The following is a 25,371-nucleotide window of genomic DNA, read 5'->3' on the forward strand; positions in this document are numbered from 1 at the left end:
AGATTGATCCTACGCCTCACTGGACCAAGAACCATCATTTCATTCTTGTCAGACTTTAAAAGTAGGACATTTCTAGACATCCAGCTTTTCACTGATGTAAGATGATCTTCTAAGGATTTTATGTGAACGAGATTACCAGCAGTTATCGGCATGTATAACTGAGTATCATCATCATAGCAGTGAAAGGTAATCCCAAAACGCCGCAATATGTGCCCAAGGGGTGCTATATAAAGGGAGAAAAGCAGGGGGCCTAAGACAGACCCCTGTGGAACCCCAAATTTCATGTCACTAAGGTTAGAGGTAGTGTTACTGTACAAAACACAGTGAGAACGACTGGTCAAGTATGACGTCAGCCACGCAAGGGCACTCCCAGTAATCTCAAAATGATTTTCCAGCCTATCAAGTAGAATATGATGATCCACGGTATCAAATGCAGCACTGAGATCTAACAGCAACAGAACAGTAGTGGTGTCTGAATCCATTTTAAGCAGCAGATCATTCACCACTTTAGTGAGAGCCGTCTCTGTGGAATAATATTTTGTAAAAGCAGACTGCAGCGGCTCAAAGAGATTATTCTCAGTAAGATAGTCCACGAGCTGCCGTGACACCACTTTTTCCAGAATTTTAGAGAAAAATGATAGATTTGATATCGGCCGATAGTTTTTCAATACACTAGGGTCACGATTAGGTTTCTTAAGTAATGGTTTAATCACTGCAGATTTGAAACATTTAGGAACAGATCCAGAAGTTAAAGAAAGATTAATCATTTCCAGCACAGTTGGTCCATGAGTGGGCCACAGGTCCTTAAACAGTTTTGTTGGTATAGGATCAAATAAACAGGTTGTGCTTTTTGTCGACATTATGAGTTTTGTCAGCATGTCTAGTGAGATATTATCAAATTCTGTAAATCTAGGTAATACCTCAGTAGTGGCGCCCACCTCAATAGCAGGGTGTAGTGGCTGGGTTAAGGCATGCTGGGATATGTTCAACCTAATGTTATCTATTTTCTTCTCAAAGTAATCCAGGAAATCTTGTGCTGTAAAAGGAGAGCGAACTACAGGTGGTTGTCCATGAATAAGTGTTGCCACCGTGTCGAACAAGAACTTTGAGTTATGCTTGTTTTTGTTGATCAAATCAGAGTAATAGGTCTGCTTTGTAGCCAATAATGCATACTTATAGTCTAAGATAGCATCACACCACGCAAGGTGGAATACTTCTAATTTTGAACTACACCATTTCCGTTCTAGACCTCTTGCTTTATGCTTGAGGTCACACAGATAATCACTGAACCAAGGTGACTGTGTTTTGGGGGGGGGGGGGGGGTGATTTTAACACAGGTGGCGCAATAATGTTGAGTGTAGTTTTGAGCACTGAATTTAAACAATCCACAAGTCTGACTGGCCATTTTCCAAACATGAAGCTAAGACATCAGGCAGTCTAGATTTTAGTTCAGTCTTAGTTGAGGAGTTGATGTATTGCTGCAGTGATAAATAAGGTTGTTCCACTTAATCAATCAATCAATCAACTTTTTTCTTATATAGCCCAAATCACAACAAACAGTTGCCCCAAGGCGCTCCATATTGTAAGGCAAGGCCATACAATAATTATGAAAAACCCCAACGGTCAAAACGACCCCCTATGAGCAAGCACTTGGCCACAGTGGGAAGGAAAAACTCCCTTTTAACAGGAAGAAACCTCCAGCAGAACCAGGCTCAGGGAGGGGCAGTCTTCTGCTGAGACTGGTTGGGGCTGAGGGAAAAAACCAGGAAAAAGACATGCCGTGAAGGGGGGCAGAGATCGATCACTAATGATTAAATGCAGAGTGGTGCATACGGAGCAAAAAGAGAAAGAAACAGTGCATCATGGGAACCCCCCCACAATCTACGTCTAAAGCAGCATAACCAAGGGATGGTCCAGGGTCACCCGATCCAGCCCTAACTATAAGCCTTAGCGAAAGGAAAGTTTTAAGCCTAATCTTAAAAGTAGAGAGGGTATCTGTCTCCCTGATCTGAATTGGGAGCTGGTTCCACAGGAGAGGAGCCTGAAAGCTGAAGGCTCTGCCTCCCATTCTACTCTTACAAACCCTAGGAACTACAAGTAAGCCCGCAGTCTGAGAGCGAAGCGCTCTAATGGGGTAATATGGTACTACGAGGTCCCTAAGATAAGATGGGACCTGATTATTCAAAACCTTATAAGTAAGAAGAAGAATTTTAAATTCTATTCTAGAATTAACAGGAAGCCAATGAAGAGAGGCCAACATGGGTGAGATATGCTCTCTCCTGCTAGTCCCCGTCAGTACTCTAGCTGCAGCATTCTGAACCAACTGAAGGCTTTTTAGGGAACTTTTAGGACAACCTGATAATAATGAATTACAATAGTCCAGCCTAGAGGAAATAAATGCATGAATTAGTTTTTCAGCATCACTCTGAGACAAGACCTTTCTAATTTTAGAGATATTGCGTAAATGCAAAAAAGCAGTCCTACATATTTGTTTAATATGCACTTTGAATGACATATCCTGATCAAAAATGACGCCAAGATTTCTCACAGTATTACTAGAGGTCAGGGTAATGCCATCCAGAGTAAGGATCTGGTTAGACACCATGTTTCTAAAATTTGTGGGGCCAAGTACAATAACTTCAGTTTTATCTGAGTTTAAAAGCAGGAAATTAGAGGTCATCCATGTCTTTATGTCTGTAAGACAATCCTGCAGTTTAGCTAATTGGTGTGTATCCTCTGGCTTCATGGATAGATAAAGCTGGGTATCATCTGCGTAACAATGAAAATTTAAGCAATACCGTCTAATAATACTGCCTAAGGGAAGCATGTATAAAGTGAATAAAATTGGTCCTAGCACAGAACCTTGTGGAACTCCATAATTAACTTTAGTCTGTGAAGAAGATTCCCCATTTACATGAACAAACTGTAATCTAGCAGCAGCAAAACTGTAAACCTAATAAGTGAGTGATCAGAGACCACTGATGTAAGAGGCATGATGTCAATATTTCTGACAGCAATACCACGTGCAAGAGCCAAATACAGGATATTTCCATTAATTAATTATTTCTGTTGAGTCCTGAATGCATTGCTGGAATCCTAATGCATCCACAATTCCCATAAATGATTTGCAGAGGGGATGAGAAAGCTTATTTATATGAACGTTAAAGTCACCAATAATCAGAATGTTATCTGCACTAGTTGACAAGTTAGAGATGAAGTCACCAAATTCATCTAAGAATTCAGAGTATTGGCCAGGTGTCCTACATACAGTGATAAAATAATAAGGCTGATTTTTATTCTTCTGACCTTGGCAGTACGTAGCATCATGGGCAGAATCAGAATCAGATGTTCAAAGGAGTTATATTTGTGACCCCCAACAGCTAATAAGCTAAACCTAGATTTATAAATAAGAGCAACACCCCCGCCTTGCTTCGCATCACGAGGGACATGACTAAATGTATATGCTGGTGGGCAGGCCTCATTTAAGGGGAGGACAGCTGTAGGTTTAAGCCAGGTTTCACATAACCCAATCATATCTAAGTGATGATCAATAATTAGATTATTAATCAACAATGATTTTGAGGACAGTGATCTTATGTTAATGAGACCCAGACTAAGGTCCTCAGTGGGGTTGACAGTTTGACTGTTTTGGTTTAGGGATGGTTCCAGAGAAGCCTATGTAAGATGCCTGGAAGTAGGTTTAGGTTTGAGACATTCCACGCATGTTGTAGGTACCAGACACAAAATCTTTGATATTGCTGGACCTGCCAACGGGCCATCCTCAATTTCAACAACATCCAATGTAGTAATGGGGATTACGTTTGCAAAGCATATCTCTCTATGATTTTTATGGACACGTCTATGGAAACAGTCCACAGTCTCAACTTGTTGAATTTCCCTCCCTGGCACATAAACTGTACTATAAACATAGTGGATTTTCTACACCAATTTCCCCACTAAGCTAATGGATTTCACACCCACATTTTCCTTTGCTTCCTTCATGAGACTCAGATGAGGAGGATCACTGACACTGTGGCAACATCAGACGCCATTTAGTCCATGTGGTGAGGTTCTCTGGATGTGATCCAGGACACAGGTGTCTCAGTGTTCAGGACCCCAGCAACTGGAGAAGGACAAGAACAAGATCGCTGGTTACTTTAGGGAGGTGGGGATGGACTGCTCATCTGTCTGGGTGGTTGCCATCCAGGACCTGTCAGGGTTCTGTGGTGTACTAGGGGCTCCCAGACCTGACTCGTGTGTTTGGTTCTATGTTGATGATGTTTCGACCTCGGCACCCTGTAGTCTTTCGGGCGTAATGTGCTCAGATATTTGATCTTTAATTTTGAGTTGATAAAGTTGCGGGAAAAAAGGGATGTCGTCTGGAACACGTGGCTACGTTTCTGACTCTCTGGACTCCAGATGAGGGATCTGAGCCCAAACCGTGGTGGTGTTCTCCGCCAGTGTCCACACACCAACATGACAGCTTTCCTTTCACACCAGACACTCAGCGGCACGCACGCGCCTGTCCTCGCCTCACGCTCGGCTATTTTTATGGCGGGAGGCGGCTGCTGGTGTTGAGAGATGTGGAGCTGGCGGCCGCGCTGCTGTTGTCAGGCGGCTAAGTGGGTGAAGGGGTCCACGGCGGAGGTGTGGCGCTGCTGATTTGGTGCCGTGTGTGTGTCTGTGTGTGTTGTAATGGTGAAGTGTGTGTGTGTGTTGTTCGGGTCATGTGCTTGTGTGTTAAAGTGTGTTCTGGACCGGAGCCGACCCACGCTGGCGCCACGGTGATGGGCCACGGTGTGAGGCGTCTACACGTTCTGGTGCGCACATCAAACATTTCTGATGTGCAGAGATTGTGTGTGGTTTTGTGTCGTGTTCAGCCTGTGTGACTACATATCCCAGAGTGCATTGCTGTGACTTTGTGTCCATTTGAGTTGGTGTTCTGAGGACACGTTAGCTTTCTGATGTCACGACACTGGCCTGTACCTGCTGGCGGTGAGTTTGTGGGCCTCACCCTGAACCTGTAAATGGTTCCGTGCCCTAAATGAACACTTTAACAAAAAGAGTCGAGGTGTCTGTTTGATTCCCGCTGTGCTTTCTGGCAAACTGCAGCTAAAATTTCATGTCTTCTTCTTAATTTAGTCATTTTTTAAAAGCCGCTCAACTGTGAGGCCGTAACTGGTGGAGCAGTGGGCAAATGTGTCCTCCATCCCGTCTGTCCAGTCACAGCCACTGACGCTTTAATTTGAGCTTTTGGATGTGACGTTCCTCATGTAATTTGGGGTTCAAGCCCGACGCGACTGGAAACAGCTGAAGCAAAGTAAAACTGTAAAACTACATTTTTTTGTAATAACCAATCAGAAAAAGGGTGGTTTCATTTTCCTGGAAGCCACGATGGCGGCCATCTTGGATTTGTACAAATGGCAGTTTAAATTGGAATTTTTCCCAAATATCTCGGCTTCGAGGTGACTGAGAATTTAGATTCCAGTGGCTATGTGCACGGTTTCAGGGTTAAAAAAATAATTACAAAAAATATTAATCCCTGCAAAGTCACTCAAAAATCCAAGATGGCTGCCCAGAAATGGGACTGTCGCCATTTTTACAAATCTGCACAAAATTCCAACAGAAGCTTGTTGAAGTGAACCAGCTCGAAATCAAAATGACTGTAAACTACGTCCTGTTTATATTTACTCACGCTGGCTTCTCCGTAAATATGCTTGTTAGCTAAAGAACGACAGATGGTGGCCAAGTGGTTAATGCGCTTGGTTTCAGTGCAGAAGGTTCCGGGTTCAAATCCCACCCCTGCCACATTTCTCCATGTAATGTGGAGTTGCGTCAGGAAGGGCATCCGGCGTAAAACTTGTGCCAATTCAACATGCAGATCCACCTTGGATTTGCTGTGGCGATCCCGAGTGCAAACAAGGGAGCAGCCAAAGGGACCTACTAGCTAAAGAACGACGGATCCAGTTTTGGTCAAACTTTGCTCAGTCCATTATATTGATAGATTGAAAGGAATTAAATGTTTTTGTTTTAACGATGAAGGTCAGTTTTCCAAAAAACAGGCAAATGTCTTGTTTGTGTGAAATGAGTTCCGTTATTTTAGCTTGTTTTTTTTTTTATGTTTTTGCTACACACCAGATACCTTGAAAAGTGGGCGTGGCTCCCCAAGCACTTCACTTCCTGATTGATTTAAATCAATGTATTCTGTTACTCTGAGATGTTGCTGGATCCACCCCCCACCCACCTGGCTGTAAAAGTGATGATTTATGTTCAAATGTTTGTAAACATGTTTTTGTTTTACTTTTGAGGAAGCTCTTGACGTCTGAGCTTTGATAGCTTGTAACGTCTTTATTGGGAGTTAAAATTGTTTAGTGGTGAGAAACGCCACATTACCAAAATTAACAGCAAAAAAGAACAAAACTTAGTCGGCAAAATAGACAATCATCTGATGTTTGACCTCGTGACCTCTGCTAACGGCCACGTGCAGCCGGAGAACGGCGGATGAATTGAACTGAAATTCTTTCATACACACTTTTTGTTTTTTTATCTGATGTGAGACGTTTGCAGCTGGTGTTTGCAGCCACTGTTGCTGTTTTTTGTTGTTGTTGTTTTTAGAAAAATGGCATAAAACAATAACATTTTTACTTGTGTTTCCTGCAAAATGTGTTTGTGTGACGGAGGATGAGGTCAGCATCACAACAGAAGAAGTGAGAAACACAAAGGAAGAAAAAGTCCAAAAGAGGAGCGTGATTTTTGGTCCCGTGGTGGACGTGGGCGGTATAATAACATTAGCGGTACGGTGGCCTGGGAGGATCACACTGTCAGGACTGTCATTACGGCATAATTAGCTCCTGGCTCAGTGGCAGCGGCGGCGTTTGTGTTGTTTGTCACTCAGTAACCGTATTATCTTACCGCCTGCCACTGCCATCATTGTAGCTGGCGCTCAATCAACAATTACGGCGCCACTCAAACAACTTCCAGCTGGAGTTCGGGCCGCGTTCACGCAGCGACTATGTTCCTTCTGCCAAATTACAATAATTATGATTCATTTGTGGCGGTGATTGACAGTGGAGCAGCCTTCAGAGCGTCTCTCCCACCTCGTCACATGTGGCAGGTGAAGCTGATATTTAAGGTGGAAGCTCACCGAGGACGATTATGTGGTGATTAGACGCCACCGAACCGCCGCTCCCGCTGCTTAATGGAATATTAATTTACAGCGTGAATATTAAAGGCCGGCAGAAAGTATCCCCCACTCCCCCCGACAGCTTCAGTTCATGACGTCAAATTCACCAAATATTTCTTAATGGGGAGGAAAGAAGAAATCTGCAATCTAAAAAAAAAAAAAAAGAACAAATTCACCCACTGGAATTAAAGGAATATAATGTAATACTAACATACCCTCAGCCGTATGAGCAGTGTCTTATTTATAATTTACAGTTGTTTAATTGGTATCCTAGTGCACAGTTGTTTTTGTTGGCAGTTTCCTCGCTTGCGAGGATAGTGGGAAGGTCTTTTTTTTTTTTTTTTTAGTTTATATTCTACAAGCCCTCTGGTGGCTGAAAAGTCCGATGCGGGATGCACAAGACCTGTTACACTTGGGGCAAATGAACACTTGAGTAGGCTGGGCTTGTGCTGCTGCCCGCTCTTTCTGTCTTTGAGGCTTCTGGCGTGAGGCCTCACTTCTTTCTGCCTCAAACTTCAGGCTGGCGGATTTGATGCTGGAACGCCGGCTGAGTCTATCTGTAGCTAGATGCTGCCATGACTGATGCTGAATGCCTGCAAGGGAGAGCTGTTTCTTCAGCTGGTCCTTATAGCGCTTTTTGGGGGCCCCTTGGTTTCGTCTCCCTTCCTTGAGCTCGCCAAAGAGAATTAATTTCGGCATGCGTGTATCATCCATCCTGGCTACGTGACCTGCCCAACGAAGCTGTTGTTTGAGTATAATAGACTCCATGCTGGGCAATTTGGCTCTGGTAAGGATGTCCTCATTTGAGACGTAGTCCTGCCACTTGATCCCGAAGATGTTTCGGAGACAATGCTGATGAAAGCGTTCCAGTAATCTGATCTGCTGGCGATACAGAACCCAGGTTTCAGCTCCATACAGGAGAGTAGGGACCACAATGGCTCTGTAGACCTGCACTTTTGTGGAAAGGCGCAGTGCATGATTCTGCCAGACTTTCTTTGAGAGTCGACCAAAAGAACTGCTGGCCTTGGCAAGGTGACTGTCTAGGTCCTTGGCAACAGATGCGTTGTTTGAGATAACACTACCGAGATACGTGAAGTGCTCTACTGCATTCAGGCTGGTACCCTCGATGTTGATTTGAGGTGGGGTATATGCTGTATGGGGGACCGGTTGATACAGCACTTCTGTCTTTCTCAGGCTGATGGTGAGGCCGAAGGCTCTTGCTGCTTCAGCAAAACAGTTGACAGTGTGCTGCAAGGCTTGCTCCGTATGGGCGACGAGGACGCAGTCATCTGCGAAGAGCAGCTCCATGATTAGCTGTTCTGTGATCTTAGTGTGGGACAGAAGGCGCTGCAAGTTAAACAGACTTCCGTCGGTTCTGAAGCGGATATAGATGCCGTCTGTCAAGTCTTCTTTGGCCTCACGAAGCATCATGCTGAAGAAGATGCAGAACAGAGTGGGTGCGAGGATGCAACCTTGTTTGACACCATTTGAGATGGGGAAGCTGCCGGACAGAGTCCCGTTGTACTTCACTTGTCCCATCTGGCCTTCATGCAGCTGACGGATGATGGTGAGGAGCTTTGGAGGGCAGCCAAGGCGTGCAAGAATCTTCCACAAACCCTCATGACTGACCGTGTCAAAAGCCTTGGTTAGGTCTATGAAGGCTGCATAAAGGGCCATGTTCTGTTCTCTGCACTTCTCCTGGATCTGTCTCAGGACGAAGATCATGGCGGTGGTTCCCCTGTTGGCCCGAAATCCGCACTGACTCTCGGGAGTATTTTCATGCGCTATGGTAGGGGTAAGCCTGTTGAGCAGCACTCGAGCCAAAATCTTACCTGCTATTGAGAGGAGAGTGATGCCCCGGTAATTAGAACAGTCGGACTTGTCGCCCTTGTTCTTGTACAGGGAGACAATGACCGCATTCCGAAGGTCATTTGGAACCATTTCCTTTTCCCAGCAACTGGAGAAGAGAATCTGAAGCTTGTCGAGGACTGCCTCACCTCCATTTTGGTACACCTCTGCTGGGATGCCATCTATGCCAGGAGACTTCCCTGGATTCAGCTGCGTGGTGGCCTTTCGGATCTCTTCAAGTGTTGGGGGGTCAGCAAGTTCCCATTTCACCTCCATCTGGGGAATCTTCTTGATTGATGACTCTTGCACAGTGCGCTTGTCACTGAAGAGGCTTTCAAAGTGTTCTGACCAATGCTGCATAATGGTTTCCTTGTCCGTCAGAAGGGTGGAGCCGTCTGAGGAGCGCAGGGGTGCTTGCACTTGATGTGCTGGCCCATGGATGGTCTTAAGGGCTTCATAAAAGGAGCGCATGTCTTCCCCTGGTTCTCCTCCCAGATGGACGTGCCTGGAACACCTCCCTAGGGAGGCACCCAGGGGTCATCCTTACCAGATGCCTGAACCACCTCAGCGGTCTCCTCTCAGCTGGCTTGTCTCATCTGCAAGAAGAAAAAAATCTGCCCTCCCTCATCACTGTTTTTCTGATGTCAAGGATGATAAACTGTTTTTTTATGGGGTCTAATTAGGCAGCGGAGTTTTGCTTGAGGGTGAGCACTAAAGGGTTAAAATATGACTCATATGACACAATAATCCTACATCCGGGGACAGGCCTCATCTGTCCCCATCAGAAACACAGCACTTTCTCTGAGTTTTTGACCAAATTGCACCCAAACAAAGTGAAAATGCAAAGAAAAAGTGACCATGTGGTGGATTGTGGACATGTGTTGTGGAGCTCAAACATGTCGAGGCGGTTGTGCAGGCGAGAGGATGCAGCTACTCTGGCTACGTGTCAGCTAACACTTAACGATACAACATCTGTTTGTCTTGTCGTTCCTTCTCCACTGGGTCCCGAAAAAACACCAGCACTTTTCACAACTGCTTCTGTGATTGCAGCCGAAAACAAAACAGTACATCATTTTTCTGTGTGAAGTGATGTTGTGTTGCTGCAGGCTGTCCCCGCAAGTGCTCAAATTACGCAGTATCACGCAGGGGTTCAAATGACACTGTGTTGCCCCAGTCTCCCTAAGGCTGCTTTGCAATGAAACTTTTTAAAATATGCAGTGTGTGTATGTATATATATATAGGGCTAAACTTTCCTTTTTGCTAAAGCTTATAGTTAGGGCTGGATCAGGTGACCCTGAACCATCCCTTAGTTATGCTGCTATAGACTTAGACTGCTGGGGGGTTCCCATGATGCACTGAGTGTTTCTTTCTCTTTTTGCTCTGTATGCACCACTCTGCATTTAATCATTAGTGATTGATCTCTGCTCCCCTCCACAGCATGTCTTTTTCCTGGTTCTCTCCCTCAGCCCCAACCAGTCCCAGCAGAAGACTGCCCCTCCCTGAGCCTGGTTCTGCTGGAGGTTTCTTCCTGTTAAAAGGGAGTTTTTCCTTCCCACTGTAGCCAAGTGCTTGCTCACAGGGGGTCGTTTTGACCGTTGGGGTTTTACATAATTATTGTATGGCCTTGCCTTACAATATAAAGCGCCTTGGGGCAACTGTTTGTTGTGATTTGGCGCTATATAAAAAAAAAATTGATTGATTGATTGAATTTGAGGGGGAGCAAGCCGGAGCGCGCTCCGGAACCTCAGACGTTGGCGCTGCCAGCTATTTATAATAGATCCGTGATCCGCCACCTCTCTTGACTAACAAAATATTAAAAAAAAATCACCACGATTGCTCTCACTGCCACTCATACCGCCACCCTCCTGTCTGCTGTGCGGAATTGCGCCAAATCTGGCAACAGGTCCAGAGGCTACGCTCGCTGTTTTGATGCGGATGTTGACCGTAGCCGCAGAGCTCCGTGGCCACTGAGAGAGAACTTGGATTCTTTGCGGGTCCCGCATCCGTATCTCCGGAGGCAGTGAGCGAAGGGAGAGCCGCGCATTGTGTTCTGCGTGTGTCTGTTTATAATCTTCTCACACAGAAGAAAAAAGAGAGTGTTTACACAAGAGAGAAAAGTGAGAAAATGTTAATGCCTGTTTGAGAAAAGTGTGTAGTGAGGGGTTTTACAGCCTTAAAACATCTATAAGTGTAAAAAATAGCGCTACTTCGCGGATTTTAATGCCGCGTTCATACCGGGCGTGATCAGACGCTACAAATTTGCGGGGGTCTCGTGGTGACGGATGTGCCTCCTTCGCCCGGTGTGTCGCTGTGCTTGGGTGGACTTTCGCAGCGAAAATTCGCCCCGGTGTGTCATCAAATAGGAGGAGCTTCCATTCCGCTCGGCGTCAAGTCATCATGACGGACCTTGATCACATGGAACGAGTTGTTGTGAAAAGCTCCCAATACAGAGAGTATCATTATTTGCTGCAGGAGCTGCGTCTGGATGACGACCGCTTTCAGTGGTCCTTCCGCCTCTGCAGGACCCAGTTTGAGGACCAACTGTCCCGTTCACGCACACATGTAAACAATTTAAAAAAAAAGAAACTCCACTGCTTGCTGCAGCTCACTCCACCCCCAAAAAACTCTGTCATAATTGTGTTTAGAAACCAGTCACCATTTGTTTTATTATACATCTGTGTAGTTAATTAATAAAATATTCTCCATACAGACGATTTGCTTGCGTGCGCACGTTAAAAAAAAAAAAGAAAGAACGAAACTCCTCTGCTTGCTGTGAGGCTGCTCCTCGCTCTTCCCCCCCCCAAAAAAAACTCTGTCATAATTGTGTTTAGAAACCAGTCACCATTTGCTTTATTATACATCTGTGTAGTTAATAAGTAAAATAATCTCCATGGATGATTCCCTCGCGCGCGCACATAAAATAAAAAGAAAAACTCCGCTCCCGCTGCTGTGGTGCTGCTGCTCACTCTAAAAACTCTCTCATAATTGTGAAATAAAGGACAAAAGAGACATAATTCCTGCTCACAGGCTGCTACCAGATACAGGACATGTTCACATGTTCAGTCAAACGCCAGACATCTCCATGTCACTACATATTCAGTCCCTGATTGGTCATCGCAGCGCGACGAGACAAAAAAGTTCAGATTTTTCAACTTGGGGAGGAGGGCAACGCGACGTGATGCGACGCAATATTGCGCCACAAACGCACAAAACTCTCAAAATCGCTTCACTCGTATCGCTTCACTCGTGTCGCTTCACTCGTGTCGCTTCACTCGCTTCGCGCTGCGTGGTTTGGCACCAAAACGCGTCCTTACATAGGGATTACATGGCATGTACTCTATCCGGATTTGGTGTGACTAGTGTTATTAGGCCTACAATACATGCCCAGTTTATTTTCAGTGTGGCACACAGCGTTGTTCGCAAGCCTCCCCCCCTTTTTTTTTCTTCTTATATATATATATATATATATATATATATACACACACACCAAGCTAAGAGTTAAACTAAGGTCTACGATAAAAGCTAACCTGAGGGCATAACAATAAACCAGTCAATATGGACATGTGAAGGAGGTGTGGTCAAACCTTTTGAAGCTGTGTAACAATTCATTTAATTTTTCTGAGATTCATCATCATTGACATTAAATGATTCAGTTCAGGTTATATGCAGTTGGTTTTGCTGTCCGTTCAAAACGAGGAGCGCAGAACGCATTCATTTTTTTCTCTTTCTCTTTTTGTGACAACCAATCACAGCTCTTACAGGACTATGTCATACCGAGCAATGGGGTCAACCGCGCCTCCTCACAAAGATAGAGGTTTCTGTCGCCTCCTTGCTCAGAGTTGTTCTCAGACACTTCCTGGGTCACTCTTAGTCTGAGATTCCTTGCCAGGAATCTTTAGGCTGAGTTGGGATCTCTCCGAAGACTCTGAGAAGTTTGTGATCACGAGTCCTGGTCTCCAATGACTGTGACCTTCACTTGATTGATTGACCTTGTACCGACCCTACCAGGGCCGTTCCACCCACATATGTGCACCAAAATTGGCTCAGATTGGATCAAAAAAACAGATTCTTTGACCTCTGTGACCTTGACCTTTGCCCAAAGGACCAGAGAGGAGCTTTGTTGAAATTAGAGCAGTATTTTTGTAAAAAGTGTCTGATTTCTTAAAAAGTGACATTGATTTTGTGTGAACCTGCAGAATAGAAACTGCAACACGAGCAATAATAATAATAATATTCCAGACTGGGAGTTCCCTGATGGTTCCAGGTTGGCAGCAGGATGTGTGGACTTTGCTGCTTGTGCTGCTTCATGGTCCTTAACCGGCTCACGTTGTTCAGTCTGGTCATCATGTGCACCATCCTGACCAACTGCTGCTTCATGGCCATGTCGGAACCCGCCTACTGGGCCAAGTACCTGGAGTAAGTAACCGCCTCACACACACCTTAACCTCAGCCGCACGCACGACTTCCTGCTTTTACACATTTTGTTTGTTATCACACCAAATTAAACATAAATAATTCAAACTTCTGTATACTACAGTTTCCAAAATCACAAATCCTGCAATAAAAAATATATACATATATAAATAAAATTATCAATATCACAAACAAATACACACACACACACACACACACACACACACACATGGCTGCATGCGGCTCCATCAGACTGATGATTCTCAGATTATAAGGACCGCTGGTCGACCTCGACAGTCCGCGGTTGGTCCCCAAAGCACTTCTGCCAGCTGATCCCTGCAGAGATGTGCGCGGTCCAAAACCCAACCCGCCAGAAATGAAGCACAATTATAACACCTATAATAAAATAAATAACAATAAAAGTAAAAATTGAATGTATCCAATCAAACCCAGAGCAGTTTGAGTAGATTTGTTCACATAAATGAGGCATCTGTGCATTTTTACATTAATGCTTAATGTAAAAAATAATTCAAATGAATAATTTGACTTGATATCTTCTCAGCGCTGCATCAACACTGAACAGAAAGTTTGAAACCAAAATTCAGTTTCAGACTTTAACTTAGTTCTGCTGTCACATCAGATAACAATGTTTTATTTATTTCTAGTTATTCATATATTCATTTGTTGTGATATTTAAAAAAGATATGAACATATTTCTTTCAAAGTTAGATTCCTGTTTCGGTTCTTTTTCACATTCCTCCTTTTGATTGTGAAATTTCAGATTTTTATTATTTTTTTTCCCCTCAGGTACACCTTCACAGGTATCTACACGTTTGAGTCCCTCATAAAAATCCTGGCCCGAGGTTTCTGTGTGGGGCCGTTCACCTTCCTGCGGGACCCATGGAACTGGCTGGACTTCAGTGTTATCTTCATGGCGTGAGTGAAACCTGCATGTTTGTTCATCAGCACTCGGGATATTAAAGTTCCATCTCTTTGATCACTTGCTGCCGTGATCCTGCTGCTGGACTCCAGCCAGAGTTTAAAGGAATTAGACAGCAGAAGTCCGTCCTTCTTCATGTTTTGTCACTCGAGACGTGTTGGAATTTTTTCAGTCTGAATTATCTGGAAGTTTACTCAAAGGAAAACTTTCCCCTGAGTGAACTTCCAGATTTTTTTTTGCCTGGATGACCGAGAACCTTCATAGACAAATGCCAAGTATTTATTTGTTCATTCTCAAGCAGTTATCAGGAGCTGGGTTGCCGTGACAACAGGTTAACACTTTCCTTTTGGGAAATTCCTGTTGGCGCCAATGTTTGTCCCGGGATCGATTCCCCCATTTGACATCATGTCCTGGAAACATTTTGCCTTTTGCCCCCCCGGCTCATGTTTCCCTTCTTTTTCATTCTTTTTTCTGGCTCAGCTTTGATTTTTCTTGTCAGACTTTAGTTTAGTGATGTCACAATCAAAACAAAGATAAACCATCAGTTAATTCATCCTTCAACATCAACCTCACCAAGACTCCGACTTAATTCCACTGTTTCTTTCTTCTGTTTACTCTTCTGGATTCTTTTAAGGCAAAATTCTCAAACTACTGAAGGGAAAAAAAAAATCTGTTTTGGTGCGGGAATACTGGTCTTGGAAATTTTTGCTGTTTGTTGTCATTCATTTTTCTCTGTTTAAGTTTCAGTAACGTAATGCAAAATACTCGTGTGAACATTTTTGAGAATTTTTTCCGGCGGGAGTCACATTAGTGAGTAAATGTCCGCTGTTGGAGTGTCGGCTTTGTCTTGTTGTTTTCCACACAGTCATTTACTGAACATCTGTTTCTAGATGTTGCCGTACTCTCACAGAGCAGGTGTCTGAGTGGGTAAGCAGCCGGCCTGCCAATATGTAGACGTGGGTTTGAATCCTGCTCGTGCTCCCTGTGTGTGTCCCTGGACAAGACACTTAGTCTACATGGTCTCAGTCCACCCAGCTGTAATGGGTACCAGCTTCACCTGGGGAAGTAATCCGTGTCAGACCAGCGTGCCGTCCAGGGCGAGTTGTAGACTCTCACCGTGTGATGCTCAGGTCGTTATTCACCACGACAGTCTGGTACGGCGGCCCAGTCCATCTGTTGATCTCATGCTCTGCTTGACCTCGACTTGTCAACAAGACACCGAGATTCTTGACTGTTCCCATAAAACCCAATGTCGTGATGAATGCAGCTCTGTTGGCTGTTTAACCCTAAAACACTGTCGCTCAAATTAGTAACACCATCACTAACGCCGGGTGATTTTTACCCAATGTAATTCAACCCCAGTTCTAATGAAGTTGGGACATTGTGTAAAATGTAAATATAAACAGAATACAATGATTTTCAAATCCTCTTCAACCTATATTCAATTGAATACACCACAAAGACAAGATATTTAATCTTCAAACTGATAAACTTTATTGTTTTTGTGCAAATATTTGCTCATTTTGAAATGGATGCCTGCAACACGTTTCAAAAAAGCTGGGACAGTGGTATGTTTACCACTGTGTTACATCACCTTTCCTTCTAACAACACTCAATAAGCGTTTGGGAACCGAGGACACTAACTGTTGAAGCTTTGTAGGTGGAATTCTTTCCCATTCTTGCTTGATGTACGACTTCAGGTGTTCTCTGTTGTCGTATTTTGCGCTTCATAATGCGCCACACATTTTCAATGGGCGACAGGTCTGGACTGCAGGCAGGCCTTCCCTGGTGAAGGCACAATCTCCTTGGCACCCAAACAGCTGTAGGAGAGAGAAAGAAAATATGGCATATTTTGAATGGGTAAAAATGACCATCTGACTAAAATATTTTTATCATTATATAAATTCCCTTGGAAATCACCACTTTGTGATAGTTATTCACAACCACTGCATTAAACAAAGATAACATGCAAATTTCACGACCACTTTTACTTACCTTATTCCGAGCTAGCTAGCTAGATAATGTATCTTTGAGCTAAAAAAATAAATTTGAGTTAGCTAACAATTGCTGTGTTAAAAAAAGCTATGTGTGACTCAGAAGCTGGGATGCCAGAGACACCAACTCTGTGACAGGATGACGGCCGTCGTTGAAGTAGGGAAGGTAAATGTGGCAGCCCCGAATGGTGTCACCCTTGAAATGGGGCAAGATTGCCTGATTTTATACACTAGCACTATCACCGGGTGGAATCCACCCAAAACCTACTTTACCCTCTATGACTATTGCTGGGTGAAAATCACCCAAACATGTGCCTGTAGGAAAAACTAGGTTTTGGAAAACACATATGCCATCAAAGATGTCAGAGGCAATGCTGAAGTTACCCAGAGACCCATGACACTCCGAAAAATGCAACATAGTGAAAATCCCATAATTACATTTGCTTGGGTGAAAATCACCCGCGATAGTGTTCTAGGTTTAAATGCATTCTGGGAAATGTAGTGAATGAGTGACAACAAAAAACTTTTGAAGTTTTAGAAGAAAGTTTTCTCCTCTTTCAGACGTGCATGTGCTACATTCTTGTCTTTTGTGTTCTTGTGTTTCATGGTGGCTTGTGGATAGGCTACGTGTCCTTGAACCGGGGGGTGTGTCTGCGGTCAGACAGCTCTGCAGCAGCACCGTGACACATAAGTCACACAGAGGGTACACACACGTCCTGTGCGTGTGCACGTGCACGGCGGCCCTGATACATCAGCCCGCTGCGCCTTATTAAAGTCACGGCCAGCAAATAGACACGTCCCAGCCCCGCACCCACACACTGTGCTGCTGATATTGATGATGTCTTCACATGTTCATGGTGGCCATCACCCGCGCCACCCCGGAGACCTTTTCAAACATTAACACTGCACCACCGTGTGACCCGTCGCATCATCAATCACACCGCCTTAATTAATACCCACGAGTTACAAAACACTTGGTTGTTTTCTGTCCCAGCTTCCAGTGAATAAAGTTAGTTTGTGATGCAGTGTTCTGATTTACCTGCAACTGCTTCAGCTCAGTTTGATGCTTTTTACAATTTCTCATTTTTGTAAATTTAATATATTAATACATTAATATATTTTTCTGGAGTAAAAAGTTTTTTTTTTAACTAGTTTAGGAGGTCATGAGACACTTGTATACTGAAAAATCATGCGCTTGTTATTGCTATCATCATAATAATAACAGTAACTAATTATATAGGGGCTTTCCCAAGAATCATCATACTAACGAACGTAAACTCCATTCACAAAATAATAAACTCCTATCCTGAAAGTCCATGTCATCAATGCACAGTCCCAAATTAAAGAGCAGAGAAAAAAAAAAATCAAATGGACTCATATTTTTTTTTATTGTTGTGTTTCCAGCTCAATAAGTCAGTAATCCCGTGTTCATCTGTATCAAATAACAGCCAATATGTTGTCCAGCACATGACTATTTGTCCATTTTGCCTATTTGTGGAATTTAAAAGTCCTTATGCTAACTAAAAGCACACACTGCTACTGAGTTGTCTATTGTTAAAATTGCCACCAGGGAAATGTTGTGTTTAAAACGTGTTTCACTTACTTGAAAAAAAAAAAAAAGAAAGCTATGTATACTCTAGTGTTGTTTTTTCCTCTTTAAGAGCCTTTTTTTTGAAAGGTGCAACTTACAAGTATACTTCGGAAAATACAAGTAAATTGGATCATGATTTCCTTTTTTTAGTTCTAGAAAATTCTGTCGTCTTCCAAACCGATGGCAGAAAACACTTAATTTACAAGGTCTTGATCCTGGATAGTTGGAAACCCAGACACTCCAGCTCCTCCTTTAGTCTGTTTTAGTCAGTGAGGGGACAGGGTGCAACCACTTGGTTTTAACTCTCATGTTTTGGTTCACAAACTGTGCCATTGTGAAAATGCAGCATTGCAACATTTTGGTTCCTAGTCCCCAAAAATGAACTATTCAATATGGACGACATACTAAACATTATGTTTGGTGTAAACCACAATGGAAAGCACACCGACCTGACCATGATGCGTGACGGTGGCAGTGGCACGTTGTGGTGAAACTTCTCTACTGTTGCCTTTCTGAGTGTATTCGGGCAGCTTGAATACAACAAAATCCATGAGAATCCCAAAGGAAAACAGTCTGTCATCTACAACAAACATCACTTGTTCCCTCACTCATCTTCAACCGCTTACTCCAATTAAGGGTTGCAGGGGGGTGGAGCCTATCCCAGCAGTCACAGGTCGTGTGGCGGGGTTCACCCTGGACAGGACGCCAGTCTGTCACAGGGACACATACAGACAGACAAACACAGTCACACCTACAGACAGTTTAAAGTCTCCAGTCCATCGAACCTGCATGTCTTTAGATGTGGGAGGAAGCCGGAGCACCCGGAGGAAACCCACACACACACACACACACACACACACGGGGAGAACACTTCACACAGAAAAGACACAGGAAGGAATCGAACCCATGACCTTCTTGCTGTGAGGCAACAGTGCTAAGCACTCATCCACCATGCTGCCCTTACAGCAAACATCTGATGTGAAAAATGAATGAATTGGAAAATTGAATTTTAGCCATTCCAGACTGCGTGTTTCAAGTTCTTATTTAATTCAGGTCGTGTAGTCATGATTTGTTTGAGAATCTTTTTTTTTTTTTGACAGTTATTGTATGAAGAATCATGATTGGTTTGAAGTCATAAAGCAAACATCAGTGCCTCTTTTCGCGGCACAGTAATTAGCTTGTTAAGGTCCCACACTGCAGCACATGCTAATGGGAGGAGAGGAAGCTCGTTTGTGGCTCGTCACTGATTCTGTCATCTCTCGCTGCATCTAAACAGCCTTTTCTGGCTGCTGCCCCCCCCACCCGCCCCGCTGTAATCCAATCAGCCTGCCAGTCAATGGCGTTGAGTTATGAGCCGTAATCGCGGCTGTTAGCAGCTCGGGATCAGATGACTCCATGTAACGGAGGCCCCAACATGGCTGCCGCGGCCTGGCGCCATGGCAGCTCTCACAGCATCATCTGATTCAATCTGACGGCCAACGATTACAGAGTAGACGCCTATTTAGCTCTACACACACCGTTTGTTCGTACACAGGAACAACAATAAATAAAGTGCAGGTTTTCGATTCTTGCTCATCCAGGAAGAAACACCCACCTTGGCGTCTTAAGGGCAAAATACATTTTGTCACAAACTTCATGTTTGCATTTTCACTTAAATTTCACACAAAATCATACAATAATTAACCCTAAAAGATGGAAACATATTGTGTAACATATTAAAAATATAATAATTGTCAATAGGGTCATTGGAAAATACGCTTCATCCAGAAAGTATTCACAGTGTTTCACTTTTTCCACGTTGTTATGTTACAGCCTTATTCCAAAATAGATGAAATCAAATTTCCCCTCAAAATTCTACTCACAACACCCCATAATGACAACATGGATTTTTTTTTTTTTTTTTTTTTAGATTTTTGCAAATTTATTACAAATAAAAAACTAAGAAATCACATATCCATAAGTATTCACAACCTTTGTTCAATACTTTGTTGATGCACCTTTGGCAGCAATTCCAGCCTCAAGTCTTCTTGAATATGATGCCACAAGCTTGGTGCACCTATCTTTTGGCAGTTTGGTCCATTCCTCTTTGCAGCACCTCTCAAGCTCCATCAGATTGGATGAGGAGCGTCGGTGCACAGACATTTTCAGATCTCTTCAATCGCATTCAGGTCTGGGCTCTGGCTGGGCCACTCAAGGACATTCACAGAGTTGTCCTGAAGCCACTCCTTTGATATCTTGGCTGTGTGCTCAGGGTCATTGTCCTGCTGAAAGATGAACCATCGCCCCAGTCTGAGGTCAAGAGCGCTCTGGAGCAGGTTTTAATCCAAGATGTCTCTGTACATTGCTGCATTCATCTTTCCCTCCTCAATCCTGACTAGTTTCCCAGTTCCTGCTGATGAAAAACATCCCCACAGCAAATGCTGCCACCACCATACTTTCCTGTAGGGATGGTGCCTGGTTTCCTCCAAACATGACACCAAAGAGTTCAATCTTTGTCTCATCAGACCAGAGAATTTTGTTTCTCCTGGTCTGAGAGTCCTTCAGGTGCCTTTTGTCAAACTCCAGGTGGGCTGCCATGTGCCTTTTACTAAGGAGTGGCTTCCGTCTGGACACTCTACCATACAGGTCTGATCGGTGGATTGTTGCAGAGATGGTTGTCCTTCTGGAAGGTTCTCCTCTCTCTACAGAGGAATGCTGGAGCTCTGACAGAGTGACCATTAGGTTCTTGGTCACCTCCCTGATTAAGGTCCTTCTCCCCCGATCGCTCAGTTTAGACGGGCGGCCAACTCTAGGAAGAGTCATGGTGGATCTGAACTTCTTCCATTTATGGATGATGGAGGCCACTGTGCTCATTGGGACCTTCAAAGCAGCAGAAATGTTTCTGTTCCCTTCCCCCGATTTGTGCCTCCAGACAATCCTGTCTTAGAGGTCTACAGACAATTCCTTTGACTTCATGCTTGGTTTGTGCTCTGACTGTCAACTGTGGGACCTTATATGTGTCTTTCTAAATCAAGTCCAATCAACTGAATTGACCCCAGGTGGACTCCAATTAAGCTGTGGAAACATCTCAAGGATGATCAGTGGAAACAGGAGGCACCTGAACTCAGTTTTGAGCTTCATGACAAAGACTTTGAATACTTATGGATATGTGATTTCATCATTTGTATTTTTTTTTTAATTTGCAAATTTTCCACATTGCCATCATGGGGTGTTGTGTGTAGAATTTAGAGGGGAAAATAGAATTTAATTCATTTTGGAATAAAGCTGTAACATAACAAAATGTGGAAAAAGTGAAGTGCTGTGAATATTTTCTGGCTGCACTGTAAAGAAAAGAAATTATAATTTTCATTATATTTTAATCAAATAGCATGGTAACACCGCCCCCCCCACCCCACCCCCAACTCTAATCTTGAATATTTCATCTTATCCATGTCCACGAGGGGGTGTATCACATTTTTCTTTAGATACTTTTGATACTGTTGACCATAAAATTTTATTAGAGATTAGAGCATGCCATAGGTATTAAAGGCACTGCGCTGCGGTGGTTTGAATCATATTTATCTAATAGATTACAATTTGTTCATGTAAATGGGGAATCTTCTTCACAGACTAAAGTTAATTATGGAGTTCCACAAGGTTCTGTGCTAGGACCAATTTTATTCACTTTATACATGCTTCCCTTAGGCAGTATTATTAGACGGCATTGCTTAAATTTTCATTGTTACGCAGATGATACCCAGCTTTATCTATCCATGAAGCCAGAGGACACACACCAATTAGCTAAACTGCAGGATTGTCTTACAGACATAAAGACATGGATGACCTCTAATTTCCTGCTTTTAAACTCAGATAAAACTGAAGTTATTGTACTTGGCCCCACAAATTTTAGAAACATGGTGTCTAACCAGATCCTTACTCTGGATGGCATTACCCTGACCTCTAGTAATACTGTGAGAAATCTTGGCGTCATTTTTGATCAGGATATGTCATTCAAAGTGCATATTAAACAAATATGTAGGACTGCTTTTTTTGCATTTACGCAATATCTCTAAAATTAGAAAGGTCTTGTCTCAGAGTGATGCTGAAAAACTAATTCATGCATTTATTTCCTCTAGGCTGGACTATTGTAATTCATTATTATCAGGTTGTCCTAAAAGTTCCCTAAAAAGCCTTCAGTTAATTCAAAATGCTGCAGCTAGAGTACTGACGGGGACTAGAAGGAGAGAGCATATCTCACCCATATTGGCCTCTCTTCATTGGCTTCCTGTTAATTCTAGAATAGAATTTAAAATTCTTCTTCTTACTTATAAGGTTTTGAATAATCAGGTCCCATCTTATCTTAGGGACCTCGTAGTACCATATTACCCCAATAGAGCGCTTCGCTCTCAGACTGCAGGCTTACTTGTAGTTCCTAGGGTTTGTAAGAGTAGAATGGGAGGCAGAGCCTTCAGCTTTCAGGCTCCTCTCCTGTGGAACCAGCTCCCAATTCAGATCAGGGAGACAGACACCCTCTCTACTTTTAAGATTAGGCTTAAAACTTTCCTTTTTGCTAAAGCTTATAGTTAGGGCTGGATCAGGTGACCCTGAACCATCCCTTAGTTATGCTGCTATAGACTTAGACTGCTGGGGGGTTCCCATGATGCACTGTTTCTTTCTCTTTTTGCTCTGTATGCACCACTCTGCATTTAATCATTAGTGATCGATCTCTGCTCCCCTCCACAGCATGTCTTTTTCCTGGTTCTCTCCCTCAGCCCCAACCAGTCCTAGCAGAAGACTGCCCCTCCCTGAGCCTGGTTCTGCTGGAGGTTTCTTCCTGTTAAAAGGGAGTTTTTCCTTCCCACTGTCGCCAAGTGCTTGCTCACAGGGGGTCGTTTTGACCGTTGGGGTTTTACATAATTGTTGTATGGCCTTGCCTTACAATATAAAGCGCCTTGGGGCAACTGTTTGTTGTGATTTGGCGCTATATAAAAAAAAAATTGATTGATTGATTGATTGATTTTTCGATTCAAATGTTACAGTCTACCAATTTCCAGACATCCACTCAAGTATTTACTTGAATAAGTTATGAATAAATGAATGAATGAGTTTATTCGGCACACAATTCAACAACAAAAACAAAAAAACTCATAACAAAGCAACTTTACAAAAGTCCTACGTGGCCGAAAGGGTGAGGGCAGAAGCAGAGCCTATAAATACCCACCCCTTATACTAAAAAATACAAACAAAATTTCATAAATACCTATCTACACAATCACACACACACATATATATATATATATATATATATATATATATATATATATATATATATATATATATATATATATATATATATATATATATATATATACATGTACGTACATACATACGCACACACAATGACAATACCAAAAAGAAAAAATGTGCAAACTTAGTCAATGAACTCAAATTTACAAACTATAACCAGACAATACTGGAACACAACACACAAACCCGAAAGTAATAACAAGACCTAAGTCTTCAACTATAGCATGCAATTTTGTTATTCTTGTAATGTCTTTTAAAGCCTACCAACGTACCAAGTACTTTAATGTTGTCAGGACAGTTGTTCCAGATGTTAACACCTTTGACAGATACACAATGACTTTTTGCAGTAGTTTGGATCCTTGATTTTTCAAACAATAAAATTCCTCTCAAATTATAACTGGAGTCCCTCAGTTTAAACAGATCCTGGACATGTTGTGGCAGCAGTTTATTTTTAACTTTATACATAATTTGTATTGTAAAGTAATCAACCAAGTCCCAGAATTTTAGAATATGCAAACAGGCAAACAATGGATTTGTTGGTTCACAATGTGATTTGTTACAAATAATTCTTACAGCTTTCTTTTGCAACAAAAATATTGGATTAGTACGTATTAGTTTTATATGTATTTCCCCACACCTCAATACAGTAGGTCATGTATGGAACGAGCAATGGGTGATATAAAATAGTTAATGAGTGTTGGGAAATTAAATCTTGTGCTTTATTCAGAATTGCAATGGCTTTTATGTTAGAGGTGTGCTGATAATTGACCAGGACGATATCGGTGTCATTTTAGGGGTGGGCCGATATTTGGCCTGGCTGATTGTTGGCACTGATCATCGGTCCACCCCTAATACATGTAGATAATTTGTATTTTCTGTGTAGAGGAAATGCATCATGATTTTGTCATAGCATGCAAACAAACAATTAGTCATACGTTCTGTCAGAGTAGAAAAAAAAGTGCTTTTTTTGTTGCATGCTGAGAAATAAGGGGTGTGTTTTTCAATCACAACAGTATGTTTTAGAAGCTGTTTTCTGCCTTTGTATGTTGCCCACTGCCACACTGCCCCCTACAGGTTGTTAACAGAGTTTATCAAAGTAGGGAACCTGCAGGCGCTGAGAACCTTTAGAGTGCTGAGAGCCCTGAAAACTATCTCAGTCATCCCAGGTAAGGCCTCACCAGCAGGGGGCGAAACTGGAGTGCAAAACACAAAAGCCAGTTGTCATCGTAACGTTGTCGTCGTGAGCGTTTTCTCCTGTCCTTCCCTTGTCTGCCATGTCTTTTAGCAACAGCCACGCCCACTTCTTTTTCCCGTCAGTCATTGGTAAAGAGCCGCATTAGATCATCTGGAATACGTACAAAACTAAAAGTATAATAAAAAACAGAAAAAAAGGAAAATCAGGCATCAAAGCTGAAAACGCGACACGTCACTGGAGACAATATTCAGTGTTTATTATTAAATGAATCTGTTTTCTTGACAGTTTTTTGTAATGTGTCATTGAATGATTTTCTGTTGGTAAATTCAAACAAACTACAGCAGCACTCATTTGAGCGCAAGCATCACACGTTTTGCATTTAAGATCATTTGTTACGTCTGGGTCTTCATATTTTGGATCAAATTGTGTGTGGGTGTCACTTTTGAATTATTGGCAAAAATGAATCGATATAAAGTCTGAATAATATGAAAGTTAACACCTTTAATTTAACAGTTTCAGAACATAACTTCAGAACGTTTCAAGTACTGAGGAAAAAAAAGCCTCAAATAAATGAATAAGATTTGGTGATGATCGTCACACAGGACCGGAAGCTGGTCATCAGTGTTTAGCATCACCGGCTCACGGGAGCCGACATTCAGTGTGTTTATTTGCTAAAACTAAAACTTTAGTTTTTTTTTCATGTTTTGTGGAGAGATTGTTCCCGGGATGAGAAAAAGCAGAGCAAATATTCTTGTGTCAAAATGTTTCTTTTTCTTTCTTTAGCATTGTCGTGTTCCGCTGTTGGTTGTGGAGGTTCGTGAACATTTTGTGTTTTTAATTATTTTTCTTAATAATTCAAAACATGTGCGCATGCGCGCGCACACACACCCACACGATTATTTTGCTTTCTCATCATTTGGT

At 42.8% G+C, this 25,371-nt stretch overlaps 1 protein-coding gene across 1 annotated transcript in view; it reads left to right on the forward strand.

Annotated features, from left to right (window-relative positions):
* The window catches only part of LOC117524748 (sodium channel protein type 4 subunit alpha B-like), a 295,022-nt gene that overhangs the window by 10,762 nt on the left and 258,889 nt on the right, over positions 1-25,371 (forward strand). Inside the window, exons 4-5 of the mRNA XM_034186600.1 lie at positions 13,358-13,447; positions 14,252-14,380. Of these exons, the coding sequence (XP_034042491.1) occupies positions 13,358-13,447; positions 14,252-14,380 (219 nt within the window). The remainder of the gene's footprint in view (positions 1-13,357; positions 13,448-14,251; positions 14,381-25,371) is intronic.

Source organism: Thalassophryne amazonica, chromosome 1, assembly GCF_902500255.1.
Source record: "Thalassophryne amazonica chromosome 1, fThaAma1.1, whole genome shotgun sequence".
NCBI classification, from domain to species: domain Eukaryota; kingdom Metazoa; phylum Chordata; class Actinopteri; order Batrachoidiformes; family Batrachoididae; genus Thalassophryne; species Thalassophryne amazonica.